Source organism: Globicephala melas, chromosome 19 (genome assembly GCF_963455315.2).
Source record: "Globicephala melas chromosome 19, mGloMel1.2, whole genome shotgun sequence".
NCBI lineage: Eukaryota > Metazoa > Chordata > Mammalia > Artiodactyla > Delphinidae > Globicephala > Globicephala melas.
Window position 1 is genome coordinate 11,849,662 of NC_083332.1, and position 13,747 is coordinate 11,863,408.

At 48.6% G+C, this 13,747-nt stretch overlaps 1 protein-coding gene across 1 annotated transcript; it reads right to left on the minus strand.

Annotated features, from left to right (window-relative positions):
- Positions 1-8,973: 8,973 nt before the first annotated feature.
- Positions 8,974-12,539, minus strand: ERICH4 (glutamate rich 4). Its single transcript, XM_030874152.3, has 4 exons — positions 12,145-12,539; positions 10,798-11,022; positions 9,783-9,818; positions 8,974-9,061 (listed from the first exon to the last, which is right to left on the minus strand). Exons 1-2 carry the CDS (start codon positions 12,466-12,468, stop codon positions 10,831-10,833), a joined length of 516 nt encoding a protein of 171 aa, XP_030730012.2. The 5' UTR covers positions 12,469-12,539; the 3' UTR covers positions 8,974-9,061; positions 9,783-9,818; positions 10,798-10,830.
- Positions 12,540-13,747: the final 1,208 nt, after the last annotated feature.

The window sequence follows — 13,747 nt, forward strand, 5'->3', positions numbered from 1 at the left end:
TGGGGCTCCGTGTCCTGGGCATTCCCCACAGTTCGCAGTTGGAGTGCACAGTCAGCCTCTCCCCCACAGCCTCCCCTTCCCCTTCTGGGTTTTCCCTTTAGAGCAGGAGCCCTGCGGCTACATCTCATACCCTTGTCACAGGAATGTCACCCACACTGTGCATTGGAATCACTGTGGAACTTTATAAAGACTATGAATGCACAGATGACCCCTTAGAAATGCTGTTTCAGCAGCTGCCCAGGTAACATGTATGCCCAGCCAGGCTGAGACCCCATAATGGGCTGGGGTAGACTCTTCCCCTCTCTTGTGCACACGGAGGGTCTGCAGATCCTGTGAAAGCACAGAGTCTGCCTCAGCAGGTGTGGGGTGGACCTGAGAGTCTGCATCGAGCTAGCTCTCGGGTGACGCTGATCCTACTGGCCGTGGAGCACGGTTTCAGTAGCAAGGTCTGTCAGCACCACACAGACACCTAGAGGTCCCCAAACCAGGATATTATTTCCCTTTGTGACACGGAGGGTCTTTCCAATGTTCTCAAATGCTCTGAGAAGGTTTCCTTCTGTTCCTGCCAGAAGGCTCCAGGAAAGGATTGAGGGGCTGGAAAGGGTGCAACGTGAGTGATGTCTGGTGAGAGGGACGCTCCTTCTCTCTCCATGGAGGTCTAGCTGGGCCACAGCTTCCTGGGACACACACTGATGACCTGAAGGAATAGTAGTTCCTAAAGATGTGAAGTGGGCCAACTCCTGGCTGGCTGGAGGAGCTGTCCATTGTGGGGAGCTTGGAGAGCTGTGGCCTAAGGTGACACTGGTGAGGGTCCTATTCTGCTGGGCTGAGGGGGGTCTGTAGCCCTTGGGGAGGCTCTAGCCTGTGGAGTAACTCTGCCGCCCTCTGGTGGACAAGGAGGGAAGTGCAGCAGTTACCGTGCCACGCTGCTCTGCATGTTTATTCAACGCCATGAACTTTTTACATGGGTTACATATCATGTGAATGCTGCATCATGTTCCAGCTCTGTGAGTCACAGTCTCTGCTGCTCCAAGAACTCCAGCCCCGTTCCTTAATGAGATGTCACCAAGCTCAGATTTCCAGGAATGTAGATGAGTCTGTGTTTGTCTCCAGTAGGTTATACTGTGTGCGTCCCTGGGAGACAGTAGTGAATGTGGCTGGAGCACTAGGTGATGGGTCTATGGGAAGAAGAGGCAGGAGCAGGGAACCAGGCTTGTCAGGAGGGGAAGGTCTGGGTCAGGGGAGCAGAGGGGGAAAGGATGGACAGTCAACTTCCCCTCTCGCTCCTGGGGCCTGGGTCAGGTGAGAAGGGAGCTGGTTCCCTCTTGTTCATCAAGAGCTGGGCCTCACGGGTGCCCTATGCCCATGGCTGAACTCTCGTGTTAAGTCCACTTTTATCCAGGGTTGTCGTTGGCGCTCTCTGTACACATAGGCTATGAATGGAGAGGCCCCTGGTCTTGAGGTGGCTTCACACACACAGTCCCACCCAGGGCCTCGGGGTAGCTCCCGCAGCGCCTGTGATCCTCTGCTTCTCCCTCCCCCATTCCTGGGGTTTCTTTCCTGTACCACCTTCTCCCTGGGACTCTGTGGACAGCCTCAGCCAGTGACCTCACCTGCTTCCGTTCTAGGCAGCTATCCCTGTGATCTCTGCCCCTTCACAATCTCTGGGCCTCACTAGTCTCTCTCATTTTTTCTGACCCCTGATCCCTGTGAGGAAAGGAGGTTGAAGCTGAGATTGGTACTCTCCAGGTTCTACACTTTTTAGACAGCTTGAAAGCCAGGAACCCTGATGTGTCAGTGGAATCATTTTTGTGTCTCCCGGTGGAAGCATTCCTCCCTTTGGAACCAAGACCTCTGGGCCAGCAGAACATAAAGTCACGGGAACAGGAAGTGTAAATTTTCCTAGTGGATCATTAGAGGAGATCATTAGAGGAGCACAGGCTCCGGACGCGCAGGCTCAGCGGCCATGGCTCACGGGCCCAGCCACTCCGTGGCATGTGGGATCCTCCCGGACCGAGGCACGAACCCGTGTCCCCTGCATCGGCAGGCGGACTCTCAACCACTGCGCCACCAGGGAAGCCCAAACCCGAATATATACCTTTTGACTCCATTCACCCATTTCACACACACCCCACTCCTCATCTCTGGCAACCACCAATCTGTTCTCTGTTTTTGAGCTTGAGGTTTTTTGATTTGTTTTAAATTCCACATATAAATGAGATTATACAGCATTCGTCTTTCTCTGACATTTCACTTAACATAATCTCCTCAAGGTCCATACATGTTTGTAGTAAATGGCAAGATTTCATGTTTTTAATGGCTGAATAATATTCCGTTATATATATGTACACCACATTATCTTCATCCATTCACCCGTAGATGGACACTTAGGTTCGTTTCATATCTTGACTAATGTAAATAATGCTGCAATAACATGAGGGTTCATAAATCTTTTCAAGTTAGTGTTTTCATTTTCTTCAGCTGAATTCCCAGAAGTGGAATTGCTAGGTCACATGGTAGTTCTATTTTTAACTTTCTGAGTAACCTCCATTCTGTCTTCCCTAGTGGCTGCACCAATTTACGCAATTTACGTTCCCACCAACAGTGCACAAGGGTTTCCTGTTCTCCACACCCTCACCAACACTCGTTATTTCTTGTCTTTTGGATAACAGCCATTCTAACAGCTGTGAGGCAATAGCTCATGCGGTTTTGATCTGCATTTCCCTGATGATTAGTGGTGTTGAGCACTGTTTCCTGTACCTGTTGGCCATCTGTATGTCTTCTTTGGAAAAACGCTTACTCAGATCCTCTGCCCATTTTTAATCAGATCGTTTGGTTATGTGCTATTGAGTTGTCTCAGTTCTTTAAACATTTGGGGTATTTACCCCTTATCAGATATATGATCTGCAAATCTTATCTCCCACTCAGTAGGTTGCCTTTTCATTTTGTTGATGGTTTGTTTCCTATACTGCGCAGAAGCCTTTTAGTTTGATGTAGTCCTACTTGTTGATTTTTGCTTTTCTTGCCTTTGCTTGTGGTGTCAAATCCGAAAACTCATCACCGAGAGCAATGTCAAGGAACTTACTGCCTATGCTTATCTTCTAGGATTTTTACGGTTTCAGGTCTTACATTCAAGTCTTTCATCCATTCTGAGTTAATTTTGCTTTATGGTGTAAGATAGTCATCCAGTTTTACTCTTTTGCATGTGGCTGTCCAGTGGCAGGATGGGACGGAAAGTTCCAACCCTCTAATCACTCCTTTGGGTCCACTAGCCACCAGCCCTCATCTTTAGATGCAGTCCAGTAGAGACCTCATTAACATAACAAAAGACACCTTCGCGGCTCTAAGCACTTAGGAAATTCCAAGGGTTTTAAGGAGCTCTGTGTCAGAAACGGGGACAAGACCAAATGTGTGCTTCTCATTATAAACCACAATATCACACCTTCCCCGCATTCTTCAGTTCCTTGATGGTACTAATCTCTGCAGTCCCTCCAGGAATGCAGTATTGCTTTTGATTTATTTTCCTAGGTCGAGGCAGTTCTAGTGGCTTCCATTTGGCCTATCCCCCCCAAAATAGCCCTCACTCCACAGGTCAGGGAACCAATGTGGGGATTCTTCCAGTTGCTGAATATATCTACTCCAATTATGCATTTCAAAACTGGGGAAATAGCCACAGGATGAGTTCAGGGACCCAGTGGGCCCTTGTGAGATGGACTGGAGCTAAAACTCCATTGCTGGTCTGATTTCCATACGGTCCTACTCTGACTGGTGGGCTACGGTGACATTTTGGGTCACCTGCAATTAGTGTCAGTTCAGAGCCTGTGTCCATCAATCCCCCCAAAAGTCTGATTATGTCTTTTTCCCTGATGTATGGGCACTCTGGTAAAAGGTCAAAGGTCACTTTGGGGAAGAAGTCTGGGAGAAATATTAACAGTAAAACAAAAAAAACAAACAGAAAAAAACAGGGCTTGCCCTGGTGGTGCAGTGGTTGAGTCCGCCTGCCGATGCAGGGGACATGGGTTCGTGCCCCGGTCCGGGAAGATCCCACGTGCCGCGGAGCGGCTGGGCCCGTGAGCCATGGCCACTGAGCCTGCGTGTCCGGAGCCTGTGCTCCGCAATGGAAGAGGCCACAACAGTGAGAGGCCCGCGTACCGCAAAAAAAAAAAAAAAAGAATCTGCCTGCCAATGCAGGGGACACGGGTTCAATCCCTGGTCCGGCAAGATCCCACACGCTGCGGAGCAACTAAGCCTGTGCGCCACAACTACTGAAGACCTCGCGCCTAGAGCCTGTGCTCCACAACAAGAGAAGCCACCACAATGAGAAGCCCGTGCACCGCAACAAAGAGTAGCCCCCGCTCGCCGCAACTAGAGAAAGCCCGCGTGCAGCAACGAAGACCCAATGCAGCCAAAAATAAATAAATAAATAAAATAAATTTATTAGAAAAGAAAATCATATATCTGTTAAGGGGTTAATGCCTAGAATATATAAAGAAACCCTACAATTCAACAACAACGACACTAAAAAAAACCCAAATTACCTGATCAAAACATGATCAAAACACTTGAATAGACATTTCTCCAAAGAGGATATACAAGTGGCCAACTAGCTTATGAAAAGATACTCAACATCACTAATCATTAGGGGAATGTAAATCAAAATAACAGTAGGATATTACCTCACACTCATTTTATAGTGGCCATCATGCATGTACACACACACACACACACACACACACAGGCATGCAGAAAATAACCTGTGTTGGCAGGAATGTGAAGAAATTGGAAACTTTGAGCACTGTTGGTGGAAGCATAAAATAGTGAATCTGCTGTGGAAAACAGTATATGGAGTTTCTTTCAAAAACAAGAAATAGATTTACCATATGATCCAGCAAACTCACTTCTGGTTTTATATCCCAAAGAATTGAAAGCAGGATTTTGAAGAGATATTTGCACATCCATATTCACTGCAGCATTCTTTACAATAGCCAAGGGATGGATGCAACCCAAATGTCCACAGACAGGAATGGAAAAAGAAAATGTGGTCTATACATACAATGGAGTATTATTCAGCCTTAGAAAAGAGGGTACTTCTGGACTTTATGCTAAGTGAAATAAGTCAGTCACAAAAAGACAGACACTGTGTGCTCCCCCATATAGGAGATATCTGAAGTAGTCAAAAATACATAGAAACAGAAAAAGAACAGTGGTTGCCTGTGGCTAGGGTGGGGAGGGAAAAAGTGAGTTGTTAAAGTGTAGAATTTCAGTTTTGCTGATAAAAACGTGCCATAGATCTGTTGCACAACTAACAGCCTACATATAACAGCCACTGAACTGTATACTGGTTAAGGGTTATGATGGTAAACTTAATGCTCTGTGCTTTTTACGATAATTAAAGTTTTTTGAGGGAGAAATTTGGGGTTAAGAACCCTGGGGCTTTTGAGAACCTCCTGCCTTGAAGGGGAAGCTCTGGGCTCGATAAGTACAAAGTGCAGGTGGTCTGAGGGTTCATTTCCTGTTTCCAATCAGCCTGCTTCAGCCTCGGGCAGTTACTCTTGGGGCCTTTGAGATGGGGGTGGAGGCCCAAAGCTCCAGTGATTCTGGAGAGTAGAGAGGCCAAGGTGGGTTAGGGCTCACCTGGATAATCCACCATAACCTTCCCATCAATATCTTTAATGGAATCACATCAGCAAAGTCCTGCTTTATAAGGTAACATTCACAGGTTCCAGGGATTACAACAGTGATGTCTTAGTGGGTAATCATTCAGCCTACCATACTATCTCCTGTTCATCAGATCTTGGGGGTTCTCCCCCAACAGTGGCCTCCGGTGTGGGAAGAGCATATTTCAATGTCCTTAATAAGGTCCTACTTCAAAGGGCTTCACAGGTGGGTTATCACGCCAGCTCCGCCCAGTTTCCCCCGTTTCTAGTGAAGCTGCGGCAGTCTGTATTTGGCGCCATCTGGTGGACACAGCGTGCCACAGCAGGTGTGCGTCCAATAGAAATACAGTACAAGCCAGGTATGTAATTTTTCATTTTTTAATAGCCATATTGAAAAAGAGGTGAAAATTATTTCAATAGTATAGCTTGTCTAACCCAATGTATCTAAAACACACTCATTTTGACATGTAATCCACAACAAAAATAGCGAGTACTTTCAAATCTTTGTTTCATACTAAGCCTTCGAAGTCTGGCGGGTATTTGACACTTAACAGCACCTCTCAGTTCACACCAGCCACATTTCAAGTGCTCAGAAGTCACACGTAGCGGTTGGCTGCCGTATTGGACAGCACAGAGCTAGAGGAAGATTGAGGGGCAGAGAGAGGGATCAGTGGAGGGAAGGTGGGGGGAGGGGACTCTGAGAAGGGATACAGCCTGGGGGAGGGGTTGGCCTGGCCATAAAGGCCAAGAGGCAGTGGCATTAACATGTCCACGTGTGTGCACACACGAGATGGGCCTTTGCACGCCTCCCATACACGCATTCAAGATGCAACAGAACCACAAATGTGATCTCCCCCCAGAATCACCCTCCTCTGTGTCCCAGTCCCCCAGTCCCGGGGATAACACCCCTCCCCACCCCAGCCCTGCCCATCGGTCTCCTGAGCCTCCCTCCCCCGGGGCTCTCCTCCCCTCCCCACAGCCCTGCCTGGTCCAGCCCCATCCTAGCCCACCAGGGTCCTCTACTGACCAACACTGTAGCTTTTTGAAATATAATTCACACATCATAAAACTCACCCTTTTAGACTTCCCTGGCCGTCCAGTGGTTAAGATTCCGCTCTTCTAATGCAGGGCTTGCAGGTTGGATCCCTGGTCGGAGAAATAAGATCCCACATGCCACATGGCATGGTCAAAAAAAATATATATATATAAAAAAATAAATAAGATAAAATTCACCCTTTTAAAGTATAGAATTCAGTGCTTATAGTGTATTCATGTTGGACAACCATCACTGTAACTAACTCCAGAACATTTTCATCATCTCAAAATAGAACCTTGTGCCCATTAAGCAACATTCCTCATTCTCCCCTCCTCTCCGCCCCTGGCAGCCACTAAGCTACTTTCTCTATGGATTTGCCTCCTTTGGATATTTTGTATAAATGAAATCATACCATATGTGGCCTTGTATCTGGCTTCCTTAGTGTAGCATAATGTTTTCAAGGTTCATCCATGATGCGGTGTGTATCAGTCCTTCATTCCTTTTAATGGCTGAATAATGTACAACTGTATGGATACATGACATGTTGCTTATCCATTCATCCTTGCCTTTGCCTTAGGAGACAAATCCAAAAAAAATTATTGCTGTGATTTATACCAAAAAGTGTTCTGCCTGTTTTCTTCTAGGTGTTTTTGACTCCAGATCTTACACTTAGGTCTTTAATCCATTTTGAGTTTACTTTTGTGTATAGTGTTAGAAAATGTCCTGATTTTATTCTTTTACATGAGTTGCCCAGTTTTCCCATTTACTGAAGAGACTGTCTTTTCCCCTTTGTATATTCTTCCCCTTTGTACATTAATTTTTTAAATTAATTAATTATTTATTTTGGCCGCACCAGGTCTTAGTTGCAGCATGTGGGATCTTCCTCGTGGCATGTGGGATCTTTTTTTTTTTTAATTGCGGCACGCAGACTTCTTAATTGTGGCACGCATGCGAGATCTAGTTCGCCGACCAGGGATCGAACCAGGGCCCCTTGCATTGGGAGCACGGAGTCTTACCCACTGGACCACCAGGGAAGTCCCCGTCATACATTATCCCCGTAGACTGCAGATTCATGTGCAAAATACATGCTGTCATTGCTTAAAATAACTGAGTTTTGGGGTTGTTTGTTATGCAGCAGTAGGTAGCTGCAGCAGTGCTCATCCTGCTGGTCCATGGACCGCACTTTGAGTAACAAGAAGCTAGATCACTAGACCTTCTAGGACTTTTGCATGTGCAATTTTCCTTCTTGTTACTCTTTTCCCATTCTCTTTCTCTGCTTGGCTCTTTACTTATTCCTTAGGTTCTTTTCCAAGAACACTTTCGTGATGTTTCAGGCTGGGCCTCTTGCCTTATCTGAGTCCTCCCCCATCCTGCTCCATGCTCCCCGGTGAGGAAAAATGCACGCTTACATTTTTGCAATTCTTCTTCAAAACACTTTCTATTTGGGAGTGAGGATATTCCCAGAGAAATGAGATGTTGGCAGATGGGGGAGTCCGTGCTCCCCCATCCCGGCCCTGATCATCTTAGCTGTCTCTGTGTGTTAAGGGGTCCCCCCACCTTGCTGGGCTGGGAGCTCCAGAGGGCAGACTTGGTGCTGACTTGATCATTGCTGGATGTAGCTCAGTAAGTTGGCATTGAGAAGGACAGTACCGGGGAGGGGGAGCTGACCACATTCACCCAAGCTTCCCTTAGTGTTTGACTGAGGTGATTCCCCCATAGATGTCATTTCTATGTCCCAGAGCAACTCCCACCCAGACATCAGGGGCCACCCATCATGCTGTTCTTGAACAGTAAGCATTCCCTCCCAAGTCGCCCCCTCCAGTCTCCCGTCTGTGCCTCCCTCCCTCCCGGTCTCTTTCTCCCCAAGAGGCAGAGTACCTTGGCATTTGTGAAGCATGACCCAGACCCTGTGGCCATGGAGCCCCACCTCCCCAGCCCTGGTGACCCCCACGGACTCGATGTAGCTGCTAAGAGACCCAGACTGCCCCCAGCCTCTTTCTAGAGTGCCCAGTGTCGGAGAGGGGGCTCTGCTTTATCTTTCCCCTTCCCTGGGTACTGGGGTCTGACTTCCAGCATTCTCCCCAGCACCACCCCCTACAGGAGAACTCCCAGCAGCTGCAGACCTGGCTAAGGTAGGCAAAGGAGGACCAGTTTGAGGATGGAGCCCAAACCCCCAAACCCCTCGAGTCTTGGGTGACTCCAGTGCACAAAAAGAAGCAGAGTATTTTTAAATTTTATTTTATTTATTTTTGTCTGTGTTGGGTCTTCGTTGCAGTGCGCGGGCTTCTCACTGAAGTGGCTTCTCTTGTTCTAGGCGCGCGGGCTTCAGTAGTTGTGGCTCGCGGGCTCTAGGGTAGAAGCAGGTTTTCTGAAGACAGAAATCCCCACGGACAGGAATTCAGCACCTGCCAGCATCTCACTTCTCTGGGAATATCCTCACTCCCAACCAGAAAATTGTTTTGAAGAATCGAAGAATCGCAAGCGTGTATTTTTCCTCACTGGGAGTAATGGTTTTATGAGGAATGTCCAACTGTCTTCCCAGAAGAGCTGTCTCTCCTCAGGCTGGAGCCCTACACCTGCTGTCTTGGGCATCTTTTCTACAAATGTGGACCTGGGCAGGAGTTATATTTGCAGCCCTGCTTCTATCTGCCTGTCTCCTGAAGGTGGCGCTGTAACGCAATTGCAACGCGTCTGGGAATATCGAGGAAACCTCGCCGCTCGTCTGCTCACACCCACATTTCTTTTTCAAACGTCTGAAATAGTGCAGTGCAAGAGAAATACAGTGGGAGCTACTTATGTAACTTTAAGCTTTCTAGCAGTCATATTTTAAGATGTAAAAAGAAATAGATGAATAAGCACAGGAAAAGATGCTCAACATCATTAGTCATTAGGGAAATGCAAATCAAAACCACAATGAGGTATCACCTCACAGACATTAGGATGGCTATCGTGAAAAAAGGAAAAAAAAAAAGAAAATAACGTGTTGGCGAGGAGGTGGAAAGTTGGAACTCTTGTGCACTGTTGGTGGGAATGACAAATGGTAGAGCCAACAGTATGGTACTTCCTCAAATAATCACACAGAGACTCACCGTACAATCCAGGAATTCCACTTCTGGGGTACATACCTAAAAGAATTGAAAGCAGAGACTTGGACAGATATTTGTACACCCTTGTTCAGAGTAATGTATTTCACCACAGCCAAAAAAAGGTAGAAACAACCCAAGGGCCCATCGACAAATAAAATGTGGTTGTACATACCACATGTATGGAATATTATTCAGGCTTAAAAAGGAAGGAAATTCTGATACACACTGCAACATGGATGAACCCTGAGGACATTATGCTAAGTGACATAGGCCGGTCACGAAAAGACAAATACTATGTGATCCCACTTACATGAGGTCCCTAGAGTAGCGAAACTCATAGAGACACAAAGTAGAAGGGTGGTTGCCAGGGGCTGGGGGAGGGGGAATGGGGACTTGTTGTTTAAGGGGTACAGTTTCCGTTTTGCAAGATGAAAACACATCCACACAACAACGTGAGTATATTTCACACTACTGAATTGTACACTTAAAAATAGTTAAAATGGTAACTTTTATGTTATATGTATTTTACCACAGTAAGAGTTTACAAACAGGTGAAATTAGCTTTAGTCACATTTTTATTTATCCCAGAATATTATCATTTCAAATATTATCATTTCAAAATGTAATTAATTTTTACGATTATTGAAATGTTGTCTATTCTTTTTATCACACCCAACTTGGAAATTCAGCGTGTACTTTACACATACAGCACACCTCAGTCAGACCCACTTTTCAAGCACTCAATAGCCATCTGCACGCATCTCCATCATATTTGCAAAGACCCACGCCTCCCCTGCAACACACCTGCAGCGCAACTGCAAATACACCTAGAGTTTCTCTGCAAGCCTCCCACATCCCCTGCAAACATGCCCGCAGCTCAGGGGCCCACCCCTCAATCTAATCTCCAACATTTTCAGAGAAAGCACTTGCTCAAGGAGCGCGTGCCAATGCCAAATCGACGTTTGCAGGTTGATTTGACCTGCAAATCTCCCCATCTTCTTGGCATAAATTTGCATACCATTCATGGGTCCAAAAGCACAGCAGCAGGGCCTCAGATAGTCATTTCAAAGTCAGGGAGGCGGTGACCTGGGGCTGGACCGCAGGCCCCCTCCTGCTTCCCTTCCAGCTCTCTGTCCTCCTCCTCTTCCAGGAAGGTGATCAGTGCCTCCTGAATTGCCCCCATCTCCAAGCCCAGGCTGCATAGCTGGCCCAGCAGCTGGACATCCACCAGGCGGAGGTTCACCTGCGGGTGGGAAGGGGCAGTCATGGGCATCCCACCCCAGAGGGCAAGGGGTTAGTGTGCCCCTGCCATGAAACCTGCGTGGGAGCAGGTCTCAGCTCAAGTCCCAGGATCCTGAACCTTTTCCTAGGCCCATCAGCACTTCTTTGTAAAATCCAGTTTTGGCAAGAATCCCCCCCTCCTCCTTATTTGATCGGGTTCCTCACCCTCCCCCCTCCCCCAGGTGATGGCGGCTCACCCTGACCCGCCTTCAGCAAGAATCCTGCTAGATAGCTTGAGCCAGAATCCCCCCTATACCCCTGATGTTTCCTCCTTGGAATTTTCTACCCCCTGACCCCTCTCCTGCTCCTTGGCCGTAAATTCCCCCTTGCCCATGCTGTATTCAGAGCTGAGCCCAATCTCTCTCCTCTACTGCAAAATCCCCATCACAGCAGTCTTCATACCTAGAGCCTTGCCATCTTTAACAGGTGTCATAAATTACTTTCTCTTTAACAGTCCTGGCCCACAGCACCGCAGGTGGGATCCTCACTGTGTCCCTGGACTCTGCCGTCCTGCTTCTGTCTCTGATCTCTGCCCTGTCTCCCTTTGTCTTGGTCTCTCCACTGCATTGTCCCTCGCTGTCTCCATCTCTCTCGTTCTTTCTGTGTGTCTTGAGCCCTAGTCTCTTTGTCTCTCTTCTTGGGTCTCCCTCTCTTGTGATCTGTCTCCATCTCTCTGTCTCTACTTGGCTGTCTCTGTCTGTCTCTGTCCTTCCATATCCCTGTCTTTCTGTCTGTCTCTATTTCTCTGCCCCTGCCTTGGACTGTCTCCACCTCTCTGTCTTTCAGATTTAATGAGTCTGTCCTTGTTGCGGCTCTCAATCTCTGCTTTCCATCTCTCGTCTCTTTCTGGGTCTCTCTGTCTCTGCCTCTCTCTAGTCCTGTCTCTCACTCTTTGCGTCTTTCTGTGTCTCTGTCTGTGTCCATCGTTCTCTGGGTGTGTCTGTGTCTGCCTCTGCCTCTATTTCTTTATTCCTGTCTCTGACTTTCTGCCTTTCAATCTCTGGCCCTTTTTACTTACATTCATTCCTGTTCATTTATCCACTCCCCCCACCCCATCTCTTACCCCTCCAAACCCCTCACTCACCAGCTCCTTCCAGAGCCACAGCAGACTCTCCCTGGCACCTCCAGTGTCAGCCCCTGGGAACATGAGGGTCTGATCCACCCTCTTCACTGGGGGCACCACCCTCAGGGCCCGCGGGGGTGGGCCCAGCCCTGGGGGCACCAGTCCAGCCTGCCTCAGCTGCTTCCACAGCTCCATAGTCTCTGAGCAGTGGCAGCCAGGAGCAGGAAGTAGCAAGGTCCAGAGTGACCCAGTCCCCTGGGGAGCCGGGGGCTGGGTGGGGGGAGTAAAGGGCAGTGGCGGGTAGGAGAGGGCCAGCCCCACCCCCTCGGGCCACCCAAAGTCCATTCTCCACTGAGAATCAGCAGCTTCGTGTGTTTTTATTTTGTTTTAATCAAAGTCTAACCTTAACTCTGCTCACAAGGATCCAACCTCAGCCCCTCTGGCGGAGGTCAAACTCCACCTCTCCCGGCCTCTTCTCAGGCCTGACCCCTCCCCAGTGTGTGGGTGCCCGGCCTCACCTCGTCCCGCCCCCTCCTGGGTCCCACCCACTCCTCCTCCCCAGCCTCCCCTGCAGCCCTCTTCTCCTCTTGATCTCTGGCTTCCCCTGGCTTGGGCCTTGCCAGTCTTCTCAACTCGGGCCCTCCCAGGGCTTCCCAGACAATGTGGCTGAGGAGCCAGGAGTGGCTTCCGAGAAAACGATCCCTTGGCCAGGGTGCCTCGGTGTCCAGGCTGTTGGCCCACAGCTGAGCAGCCAGTTCCGCCGACCCTAGACTTGCCCAGAGACATCATCACTAGCAGCTTGGGCCCCGTCATGGAGAAGGTGGGGAGGCACTGCGGGCCTCCCTCCGCTAGAACCCCTCTTGCAGGGGTGTTAAAATTCCACCTATACGCCAATGGCTCCCAAGTCTCCCAAGTCTCTGACTCCAGTCCTGACCTCCAGACCACTACTCAGCATCTCCAGCTGGATGTCTCAGGCATCTCAGGGTGAATGTGGTCAAAACAGAACTCTCAGCTGGGATCTACCCCACTGTATTCGTTTCCTATTGCTGTTGTAGCAAGTGACCACAAACTTGTGGCTTAAAACAACACAGACTTATCATCTTACAGTTCTAGAGGGCAGAAGTCTAAAGTGTGTCCACAGGTCTGGGTTCCTTCTGGAGGCTGTGGGGGAGAATCCATTTCCTAGCCTTTCCCAGTTTCCAGAAGCCACCTGCATTCATTGGCTCCTACGCCCTTCCCTGCATCATTCCAACCTCTTGCACCTGTCATCACGTCCTCTACTTACTGACTTTCCTGCCTCCATCTAAATAGGACTCTGGGACTTCCCTGGAGGTCCAGTGGCTAAGACCCTGCACTCCCAGCGCAGGGGGCCCGGGGTTCGATCCCAGGTCAGGGAACTAAAATCCCACATGAGGCAACTAAGAGTTTGCATGCCACAACTAAAGATCCTGAATGCTGCAACTAAGACCTGGCGCAGACAAATAAATAAATAAATATTTTTATATAAATAAATAGGACTCTTGTGGGACTTCCCTGGCAGTCCACTGGTTAAGACTCTGCACTTCCACTTCAGGGAGCACAGGTTCGATCCCTGGTCGGGGAACTAAGATTCCCACATGCTGTG